The 12057-nt window shown below is 41.0% G+C and overlaps 1 protein-coding gene across 1 annotated transcript in view; it reads left to right on the forward strand.

Moving 5' to 3' along the window:
* CDK13 (cyclin dependent kinase 13) overlaps positions 1-12057 on the forward strand; it is a 40652-nt gene that overhangs the window by 12746 nt on the left and 15849 nt on the right. Inside the window, exons 3-6 of the mRNA XM_053359414.1 lie at positions 2702-2872; positions 4445-4584; positions 5688-5858; positions 9506-9695. Of these exons, the coding sequence (XP_053215389.1) occupies positions 2702-2872; positions 4445-4584; positions 5688-5858; positions 9506-9695 (672 nt within the window). The remainder of the gene's footprint in view (positions 1-2701; positions 2873-4444; positions 4585-5687; positions 5859-9505; positions 9696-12057) is intronic.

Consider the following 12057-nt stretch of genomic DNA (forward strand, 5'->3'; position numbering starts at 1 on the left):
ACTCTACAGTCAAACCTCGGTTCTTGAACGCCTCTGTTATCATACGTTTCGGCTCCTGAACACCTGGAAGTAAATGCTCCAGTTTCCAAACATTTTTCGGAACCCGAACATCCGCCGCAGCTTCCGCTTGAGTGCAGGAAGCTCTTGCAACCAATCGAAAGCCGTGCCTTGGTTGTCGAATGTTTCGGAAGTCGAACAGTCTTCCAGAACGGATTACAGTCAACAACCAAGGTTTGACTGTATATGGAATAAAAAGGAATAGAACATTGGAAATACCATTATCTCCCGGTTATTCCAGAAGATACTAACTTTGGCATTACAACTGAATTTTACCATTATTTATTCCGTGTAAACTTAAGACAATTTACAATTCAAAGTTTTGAGCCTTTGTAAATATAGCATTTTTTAAAAAATAAACTAATAAGGGGGACATTGAAAAAAGCAAGCACCTTCAAACTGAAAGTTTGTTTGAGAACCCTCCACAACAGCCAGTCTTAATCTGCCCTGTATACAACATGTAGGTAGACACTGAAGAAATTGGTTCTCATATGCTATGGGGCAGGGCTGAGGAACCCTTCTAGCCTGATGGATTCCCCTACCCACCTGTCAATCACCTGGCATCACAATTATGTCGGGTGACCTTTCTAGCCTGCAGGGGTCTTCAGAAATCCTCTCTGAGTGCTACCTTGCCCTGATGTTTGAAAAGGTCTTTGCAGACACTGTAGACCAGGTGATCGGCAGCATCTGCAAACATCATTTTGGCCAAGTCCTGTCCGTACCTGCTCATACCTGATGTCCTATATGGCATTGGCTAAAGGGTGGGTGAGCATGGCTTGGTAGAAATGGCCTCACAGGTCAAATGGAGAGACTGGGTGTGTCTCATTACACCCCTGCTATAGGGAGTGTAATAGCCAAATAAGTTTCAGAAAAATAAATCTTAATATACTGCCAGGTGAAAATGTAACAGATAACACCCAAATTAGCTGGAGCTCCCTATATGTCAGAGTTGTGTTGAAAAATGCCTGTTATTTACCGTATTTTTCGCTCTATAACACGCACCTGACCATAACACGCACATCGTTTTTAGAGGAGGAAAACAAGGGAAAAAACATTCTGAATGAAACAGTGGATGTATCATTTTTGTGCTTCATGCTGTGGCCACAGACATGTGATCTGATGGTGAATTTGGGGTGACCCAATGCAAAAATCCTGAGAATTCCTGTGGATCCATGCTTTGTAACCACGTTTTTGCACCATTGCAGCCCCAGGCAACAGTGGGTGCGTGATTTTTCTGGTGCAGGCTGTAGCCATGGACATGCTATGTGATCTGATGGTGAATTTGGGGTGACCCAATGCAAAGATCCTGAGAATCCCTGTAGATCCATGCTTTGTAACCACATTTATGCACCATTGCAGCCCCAGGAAACAGTGGGTGTGTGGTTTTTTTGGTGCAGGCTGTAGCCATGGACATGCTATGTGATCTGATGGTGAATTTGGGGTGACCCAATGCAAAGATCCTGAGAATCCCTGTAGATCCATGCTTTGTAACCACATTTATGCACCATTGCAGCCCCAGGAAACAGTGGGTGTGTGGTTTTTTTGGTGCAGGCTGTAGCCATGGACATGCTATGTGATCTGATGGTGAATTTGGGGTGACCCAATGCAAAGATCCTGAGAATCCCTGTGGATCCATGCTTTGTAACCACATTTTTGCACCATTGCAACCCCAGGCAACAGTGGGTGCGTGATTTTTTTGGTGCAGGCTGTAGCCATGGACATGCTATGTGATCTGATGGTCAATTTGGGGTGACCCAATGCAAAGATCCTGAGGATCCATGTGGATCTATGCTTTGTAACCACATTTTAAGTGGGGAGCGAAGGAAAAACAAAGAAGGGACATGAGAGGGGTGTGCAGAGAAGCAGCTGGCTAAGAATGCAGGAGAGGGATTTAACGGGAGGGAGGAAAGAAAGGCAAAAGTTTCCCCCCACCCAAGCCAGCCATCTCTCTCTCTCTCTCTCTCTCTCTCTCTCTCTCTCTCTCTCTCTCCCTCTCCCTCTCCCTCTCCCTCTCCCTCTCTCCCCCTCCCCCCTCTCTCCCTTCCCCCCCTCTCTCCCTCCCCCCCTCTCTCTCCCTCTCCCCCAGCAGCACCGGAGCACAGAGAGGAATTAGCTTTCCCCTCTGCTTGCCTGGAGGGGAGGGGCTTTCCCTGCTCTTTGTTCCGTTTCAGCAAACACAGCAACGAAACAGAGGAGGGAGGGCAGTAAGACCCTGAGGCAGAATGCAGGAAAGCAACAGCTTCCTCTCTCACGGAGCTCCCTCCTCCCTGATGCGCGCGAGTGGATTTTTGCCTGATTTTTCGGCTCCAGGGACCACACATTCGCTCAATAACACGCACAGACATTTCCCCTTCCTTTTTAGGAGAAAAAATCTGCGTGTTATAGAGGGAAAAATACGGTAAATTTCTGAATGATCAGGTAAATGCTGTAGCCTCAAATTCTAGAATAATATTAATATTATATTATTAATATTATTAACATATTTGCAAATTTGATTTCCAGTTGCTTATGCCTTCACATATTCAGAATTAATGCTCTTCAAAATGTAAATCTAGAGAAGGCTGTACTATGGAAAACTGAGTTATATTTCTGGCAACAGATTTTGAAATAGGAAGCTACCAAAGGTTTGTCTATATTTCTCTAGTTTTCAAGGGAGCATTTCTGTGAAAGCTGTTAAGAAAGAAGTGGAGAAGAAATTGCGTCACTTGCTGGAAGATCTGCCACTGCCACCTGAGTTGCCTGGAGGAGATGATTTATCCAGAAGTCCAGAAGAGAAAAAAACACCAGTGCAGCCACATCTTAAAAAGAGACCGAAGTATGCACAAGTTTTTCTTTTTCTATAATACATGTATTTCACTTCCATAGCGTTTTGCTTTAAAATCTCTGTTTGAGCTATTGAATATAAGAAATACTGGTAGCTTACTCATAGTAGGATTCTGTTAAGGCTTCTTTTTAATATTTTACTCGTTTTAGGAAGTAAAAGGAGCTGAAGTAGGTTAGCATAATTGTGATTGCATGTACTTTTAAAACTGCCAGTCTAGATGCACTGACAGATTGTAAACACAGCTAATGGAACAGCCTTCTTTCATTTCTACCAGTTGTGTGCTGCCATTTCATTATACCGATATAACAAAGCTTTGTCACCATTTTGCACCTAGATCTATAGGCAGAAATATATGCCTTAAACATATATTTAATCTTCAGTATGCCTCATCACACCCATATTATAAGTGTTTCGAGTTGCTTGCTGAAATAACAGATTATAGCATGCTGTTTTCTTCATCCAGTAAATTTATTATAGCGTCTAATTTCTGAGTAACAAGGAGTGTGAAATACATGCAGGTCCTGCTTACCTGAACACAGTGCATTCCCTGGAAATCGTTTGTTGGGCAGGCATTTGCATAACAAGTCCACTTGCATAACAAGTTCCACTGATTCCTATGTGAACATCTCTAATGTCTCTTCCCCTCTCCTGCCATGGTTTCTTCTTAAAATGGCTGCAACCAACTAGCAAAAGAGAGGCAAAGGAAGAAAAGCTGATTTGTCCCATCTCCCCTGCTCCCTGATTTGTCCACACTCTAACCCCCCCACCTCTCCATGGTTTCTGCCTGAAAATGGCAGCTGCTGACCAGCAAAGCATGAACAAGTAAGGAAGTAGGCAAACTCTGGCTGTTTCGATATCTGAATGAGCCGTGTGTGTAGTGAGGTTTGGGCACAATTCTTTGTATTTGGACAAGTAAATTTGAGGATAACAAGCAGATGGATAGCAGGACCTGGATGTAGGAATAAAGAGTGAAATATCTGAAATGGGTAATGAAACAATTTAACAAGTCATATTGGGATTTAAAACACCCACCCACACCTGCATTTCACTGGTACAGGTTGAGATCATGTATCCTTTCGTTTCTCTATTTTTCTACGGAAAGAAAGATATTGCATCCTGAGTTTCTTTTTAGTTTTCCCAGAAAACAGATGATCCTTGTTTTGTGTTAGAATGTTTTTGAAAATCTGCTCAGTATCAGCAGTAAATGCAAACCAACACCCCCAGGGATATATGGAACAGTCATAGGGGTTTAAAGGAAATTGCAAATGACAGTTGTGGTTAATGGCAGGATTTGTTTAGACTGAAAATAAATGCTGAAGTCATAGTATGCACAAAAGAGCAGATACTCTAAGGAGAATTTTTATTAATATTTTCTTTTTTATAATTATTATTATACATATTACTCATGGAAATGGCTCAAAGTGACTTTTAAACATAGCAGAAATACTAAAACTGATTACAATAAACACAATCAGTAAGATCTTTTTTTAAAAAAAACACATCTATACAATATTATTATATAGATATGGAAATGCATTCAAATTGCATTTTACTGTCTGCTAGGATATGTGGACCACGCCACGGTGAAACAAAGCAAAAAGAAATTGACTGGGGGAAACGCTGTGTTGATAAATTTGATATCATTGGCATTATTGGAGAAGGAACTTACGGGCAAGTTTACAAAGCAAGAGATAAAGATACAGGTAAGCTTTCAAAATCAATTCACATAGAAATAGCTGACTTTGAGTGTGATCACCACAGCATGTTTTGTGTCTTTTGTCAAGTTCCTGAGCATATATTATGCAATAATTCTCCACAGCTGCAAGACAGTACTTGAGATGATTGTTTGTTTAGGCTACAAGCCCTTAAGGAAAGTTCAAGAAGCTGTGACTCTTCACACTTCTTCCAGTGTGCGGCTTAGTCCATGGATATAGTAAAATGTGTGGAATTGAGCGTGTGCACCATCAGACTGTGGCACCCAAGTGCAAATATTCATTGCAGAAGTATTGAATGGGGAAAGGGTCAGTTATGGACTTCAAGTGCTTATTGAGACAGAGGAGGAATAGAAAGTTGGGTAAATAATACTAGTGCTAAAATAAAGATGTGACATCCAGCTGTATCCAAATGTTCTCTGAAGGGTTGGGGAACAGTCCAGCGCAGCTGGGGTTGGTGGGACAAAGGGATGAATAGAAGTCTTATTATGTGAGGTGACGTTCCCACACAAACATTGAGTGTCTCCCAATCTCTGATATTTGTGGAATAAATGTATTGCTACCTTGCTGTGGAGTTGCAAAATGCTGGAGTTGATGGACCACATGTGATCTGGAGGTGAAATTTGAATTTACACCATAGTGTTTGCACAGACCTTTCATTCTAAGCTTTTGTAATGGGCCTTGTGCTCCATAGCCACAAACAGGTTTTTCCGACTGCTGGATCAACAAGTGGGCAAAATGAAATGGTTTTTGAAATAGGATTTGGGGGATCACATCCTTACAGAAAAGCATATGCGGAACATCTTCTCTGAGTGATGCCTTGCGTAGTGGTTGGCAGCAGAGATTGCTGTCATGCATGTTAAAAGGAAATGAGAAAGTGACATTGTGGTAGTAGAAGCAGTTTTAACTTGTTTTATTTGCATAGAGATTTGCATACTGAATCTGCTTAAATATACTCATTTTCATTTTCTATGCAGTAAATTTCTGTTTCAGTTTTATAAGATACCTGATAGTCTCACATTATACAAACAGCCACAGGAAATTCTGAATTGAATGCAATTACATCATTATAGAATAAAAATATTATTTTGTAGGGGAAATGGTGGCACTGAAGAAGGTACGGTTGGATAATGAGAAGGAAGGCTTTCCAATTACAGCTATTCGAGAAATTAAGATTCTTCGACAACTTACTCACCAAAGCATAATCAACATGAAGGAAATAGTAACAGATAAGGAAGATGCTTTGGATTTTAAGAAAGACAAAGGTATGTAGACTACTGTTGTGTTAACAGTCCTGATTTGAATGCACCTTATTTGAGAGTAGCATGAGCATTTATTGAGCTGTAATGTAACTCGCACACTTCTTCATATGTATACATGGTTTCTTTTGAAGAGACATGCTATAAGCCTTTGCCCACATTAATATGAGCAAGATAATAGCATCCTATATACTATTCAGTTTTTCTCATTGAATTGGCATTTTTAAAATATATGCCTTGCTAAAATATATTTATCCCCCTTTTCTGAGCTGTAAAGATTTCTAGAAAAGTGAATACCCACAAATACAACAAAATCACAAGTAATGCAATTACTATAGTATAAGTAAAAGTAAAGGTACCCCTGCCCGTACGGGCCAGTCTTGACAGACTCTGGGGTTGTGCACCCATCTCACTCAAGAGGTCGAGGGCCAGCGCTGTCCGGAGACACTTCCGGGTCACGTGGCCAGCGTGACAAAGCTGCATCTGGCGAGCCAGCGCAGCACACGGAAACGCCGTTTACCTTCCCGCCAGTAAGCAGTCCCTATTTATCTACTTGCACCCGGGGGTGCTTTCGAACTGCTAGGTTGGCAGGAGCTGGGACCGAGCAATGGGAGCGCACCCTGCCGCGGGGATTCGAACCGCCGACCTTTTGATCGGCAAGCCCTAGGCGCTGAGGCTTTTACCCACAGCGCCACCCGCGTCCCTATACTATAGTATAGGATTGCCATATTTCAAAAAGGAGAAACCCTGAAAGTTGTTGCAATTTTTCGGTTGACTTCTCTAAGATCCAGGACAAAGCACTGCCTCTTGGAAAAACCCCCCAGAGGTCAATTCTGCCCTTGAAATCCCAGACATATGGCAGCCCTATATAATAACTTCTGGGACGTGCGGCAAAACAAAATCCCAGCACTAAACAAAAATCACCAAGGGCATTTTTTTTAAGGGGTGTAGAAACTTTTCTCACTTAAGTAATCCCCCATGTTAACCCACTAGAGCTTTCCCTTCCCACGCCACACAACTCCGAAGCTCCTTTTTCACCTTCCCAACGCCATTTTTAAGCCACTTCTTTCTTCTGTTCTGCAGGCCCACTTTGCACCAGCTTTGCACCTTCACTCCCATATTCATGGCTCCTCCTCCTTGTACACCATCCACCCCATGGTAACTTCTTGCATATTCACACACATTGGAACTACTAAGCCCTCTTTGCACCTTCCACCCAATTAGGAAGCCACTTCCTCCTATTCCGCAGCCACTTTAGTAGCCCTGTTTTCACCTCCACCCTCATTCCCATATCACTTCCCTCCTTTTTTATAACCTCCATTTCTGTACCTCCCCTTCCCTCCCATTCTGTGCTCCACTGCCAATTTGCTTTCCTCTTGGGAAAATACCATTAGAACAGCTTTCTCCAACCTGGTGCCCTTCAGATGTTTTGGACTACACTTCCTGTCATCTCTGACCATTGACCCTGCTGGCTGGGGTTGATAGGAAGTGTAGTCCAGACCACATTAGAGGATTAGCAAGTAGGGTCAACCTTTTAGCCAAGTTGTGATCTGAACTCACTCAGATCATTACTTTGGTTCCTCTTTTGTTTTAAAAAGCTATTCTTGTGTCTAGTAAATCTTTGAAATGGTTCCTTGTTTGATTGTCATTTTGGAAGTTAGAGGGATGTTGAGAAATTTTCTGAGAATTTTCCTTAAGCATGTGGCTAGAACTTGGCTGTGTCAGTTCTTTGGCATTCAGTCCTCTGTCTGCAGTGCACTTGCTCTTTGCTCAGGGCACTCTAGTCTATCTCAGTTAGGGTGGCATGTGGCAGACAGATGGTTGTAGTGGAGAGTTGCACTAGGTAAATTTGATCTTCTCTTAATCTTTGACTTTGTGATTTGGCCTGAAAAGTTTCAATGGCTTTTAATGGTCTGGGCTGTGGTAAGAGGGTTTCTGTATCCACCCCCTCTTGTGCAGATAATGGTTAGGTAAAGTAGGCTAAGTGGAAACACTTTATTTTGTTTCTGTAACAATTAGTTTGTTCAGGTTGGGAAAATATGTAGTACTTGAGCTTTTTTTTAAAGAAAGATTTGTCAAAATGGTAAAAAGCTGCTTCAGAAACACGATCCAGAAAGCATTGAAGAGATAACGACTTAAAAAAGTATGGATTCAAGTTAGTCTAATCAGTTTGCAGTCATGTGAAACCCTAAGGCTAAAGGCAAAGGTTACCATATCCTGCAGATTTGTTCTTGAAAGGATTTACAGTCTTTGTCCTGTGAATCAAATGTAGTCTTCATGAACTTTTTTTGTTTGTTTGAGTGCTAGCAAGCCGATATTAGCGCAAGCCTGAAGCTTGGAAGGTTTTACTGACATCAGTCATGCAGCTATCAGAGGATGCTTCACTGCAGAGTTCCTTCTCTGTTCTCATTGTACATGAGTTGCTTTACTTGGCTCTCTCAGAACTAATGGGAAGTCTGTTAGAGATTGGAGAATTCAGTGTAACTGACTCGTCATTAAGAGGCATTTCTTCAGCTTTTATTCTGTAGAACTGTGAATATAAGTGACTGGAGTTAGACGAAGTACAGTAATCATGAAATGGCTTCATCTTTTACTTTAGCAGTTGGATAACCTTAAGCAGTGAGTTCATGAGGTTATATACACGCTGTTAAATAGTTGTGGAAGCATATCAAACGTATATTGAGATTCTTGAGGGAAAAACATCTTTCAGTAAAGGTTTTTGGGATTTATATTCAGTTTAACTCCGTATGTTTTTATTGGTTGGATCTTGATTTGTTTTACAATGGAAAAAAAAGAATACATTTGAATGTTAGCTGACTTGCCATAATACTAGACCTTGGAGTGTTTTTGCAGTTTCCCATTGCATTTCCAGCAAGATGGAAAGTGTCATATAAAGATACAACACAATATCTAGGACCATAGGAAACTGCCTTATAGAGAGACCATTGACTCAACTACCTCAGTATTGTCTACACTGACTGGCAGAGTTTTCCAGTATCTCAGGGAGATTTTATCTTGCCACAACGCTGATGGAGCCCTCAGTATGGCTTATAATATGGCCTTTTTGAAATAGAAGATAGCTTAGCATTGTGGGAAAAGACCTGTATGAGCTTTTGCATATGTGATGAGGAGATAAAAACCTCTTCTTTAGAACTAACCAGTTTTCTATGATGGGTGAACCTGGAGAACTGTGATTTATTCTAACAATTTTTGTGTGTTGAAACAAATCAGGATATCAAACCGTAGGTCCCTTGGAAATGGGTACAGGAGTTTAGATGGGACCAGACTCAAAATGTAGAATTTTGTTGTCAGTGTCATTCTAACATCCATGCCTGTAATCTCCATTATCAAAGCAGATAATAGTTTTGTATACAATATATCTTTGCAATTTCTCTCCTCCAACTCCCATGAAAATAGGTGCAGAGGTAAAGATTGGTATTCCAACTTGAAATGTAGAATAGTGTCCTGAATAGGTTTGAAAAATCCCTCCCTCTCCAGAAATATGTTTAAGAATGATGTGCTTACTTATGTTACAGCATTTTGGCAACATATGTCAAAGTAGTGAACTGAACAAATCTCATTTTAGTGCATGGAATCAACAGTTGTCTTCAAAAATTAAACTAAATATGAAAACAATTTAAATTTCCCCGCAGGTGCTTTTTACCTTGTGTTTGAATATATGGATCATGACCTGATGGGGCTCCTAGAATCTGGCTTGGTTCATTTTGATGAGAGTCATATTAAATCATTCATGAGGCAGTTGATGGAAGGCTTGGATTATTGTCACAAGAAGAATTTCTTGCACAGAGATATTAAATGCTCCAACATCTTACTAAACAACAGGTATTCATTCAGTTTTGTATACACAGATATTAGAAATGCAAAAATTTCTTGATAAATCATAACTTGCATTAACACAGGTTGATAAAGAGCTTGCTATTAGTCTGATGATGAATAGGCTGATGACAGTCGTCCGCCAAAGTTTATGTCATAATAAATGTGTTTGTCTTCAAGGTAGAATAATAGAATAATAGAGTTGTAAGGGACCCCAAGGGACATCAGGTTCAACCCCCTGTAGTGCAAGATTTGCAACTAAAACATCCCTGACAGATGGTGCTTCAAGACTTTTATTTTTACTAATACCTAGCCACTGTGATCCATGCGACGGTCACCTCCAGACTGGATTATTGTAACTCGCTCTACGTGGGGCTGCCCTTGAGACTGACCCAGAAACTCCAGCGGGTGCAGAATGCCGCGGCGAGACTCCTTATGGGGTCTTCGCTGCGAGATCACATTCATCCGGTACTATAACAGCTGCACTGGCTCCCGGTGGAGTACAGGATCAGGTTTAAGGTGCTGGTTTTAACCTTTAAAGCCCTATACGGCCTAGGACCCTCGTACCTACGGGACCGCCTCTCCTGGTATGCCCCACAGAGGAACTTACGGTCTGCAAATAAAAACATCTTGAAGGTCCCAGGCCACAGAGAGGTTAGGCTGGCCTCAACTAGAGCCAGGGCTTTTTCGGCTGTGGCTCCAATCTGGTGGAACACTCTGTCACAAGAGACTAGGGCCCTGCGGGACCTGACATCTTTCCGCAGGGCCTACAAGACAGAGTTGTTCCACCAGGCCTTTGGTCAGGGCGCAGCCTGACTCCCTCCTCTCGCAACCTGCATAGAATTTTGCTTAACGGTTGCCATTAATTTTATTTTAATTAATTTTTATAATGAAATGTTTTAGAATGTTGGGTTATTTGATTGTTTGATTACTTGATTGTTGTTAGCCGCCCTGAGCCCGGCTTCAGCTGGGGAGGGCAGGATATAAATAAAATTTATTATTATTTATTATTATTATTATGGCTTATGCTGCAATTGGATTTTATTTGCACTGGTGATACACTTCTCTTTAAAGCTGTTGAGAGCTACTTCAGACACTACAATACACACTTTCTCCAAAGACACCTAACAACAAACAATTCAGTCTAGACTCGGGTTATTATAAGAAACGTTGTTGCATTTTAATAGCACTTTTAATTGTATGAACTTCATAGTTTAATCCATATAGTTTAATCCACATTTAGTATGCCCTTTTTGGCCGCTACTAAAAACATACTTGTTTAGACAAGCCTACCTAAATGTTTAGAAAGTTAATCCGAGTTTTAGTCTATTGTTACTTTATTTTTTTGAAAATGTTAACTTGTTGTTCTTATTGATAATTTGATTGTTTTTATCTTTTTGGTAAAGCACTTTGAGGTTGGTTTGTTTTTTTACAGTCAAACAGTGTATAAATTTTTTGAAATAAATAAATGCAACTGCTTATCTTGTTAGAATACTCACAGGTATCAGGCTTATATAAAGACTGAATCATTGGTTCACCTGGAAAGGCTTGCCGCTCAAGTCTGTAAGAAAATAGGCTTCTAATTTGGAGAGCTAAAGTTCCTTAAAAGCAAATATAAAATTACAAAATACCTAAAAGCAGAATCTTCCAAAGGCTTATTATTCGTTTGACTTCACTTTATACATGCCCTAATAATGCAAAACAATTTCATTGGATGCCAATACTTAATAATGCATCAGGAAATTTTACAAACAAATGTGCAATGGCAAGGAAATCAATATACTAAAAATAAACTGAAAATATTGATGGAGCCCTTTACTCACTGTATAGTTGCCATCAAGTCAACTACAGTGGTGCCCCGCAAGACGAACGCCTCGCAAGATGGAAAACCCGCTAGACGAAGGGGTTTTCCGTTTTGGAGGCGCTTCGCAAAACGAATTTCCCTATGGGGTTGCTTCGCAAGACAAAAAAATCTTGCGTCCCCCCTGCGGGTTTTTTTCGCTTTTTTCGCCCTTTTCCTAAGCCGCTAAGCCGCTTATCAGCTGTTCCGCTGATAAGCCGCTTAACAGCTGATCGCGAAAAGCCGCTTGACAGCTGTAGCGCTAATCCGCTAAGCTGTCAATGGGCTTGCTTCGCAAGACGAAAAAACCGCTAGACGAAGAGAATCGCGGAGCGGATTCTTTTCGTCTAGTGAGGCACCACTGTATTCCCCAATTAATCTCACCTGACTAATACATTTTACTGTTGCAGTATTAACGTATTGGCAGATGAAGTTATTGTCTTGCCATGTTTGGGCATTTTAAATTGTATTGGGTATATAAAAATGAAATTATTATAAGACTAGGAAGTCTTGGCAGGATTGTGTTCTTAG

This window comes from Podarcis raffonei, chromosome 12 (assembly GCF_027172205.1).
Source record: "Podarcis raffonei isolate rPodRaf1 chromosome 12, rPodRaf1.pri, whole genome shotgun sequence".
NCBI lineage: Eukaryota > Metazoa > Chordata > Lepidosauria > Squamata > Lacertidae > Podarcis > Podarcis raffonei.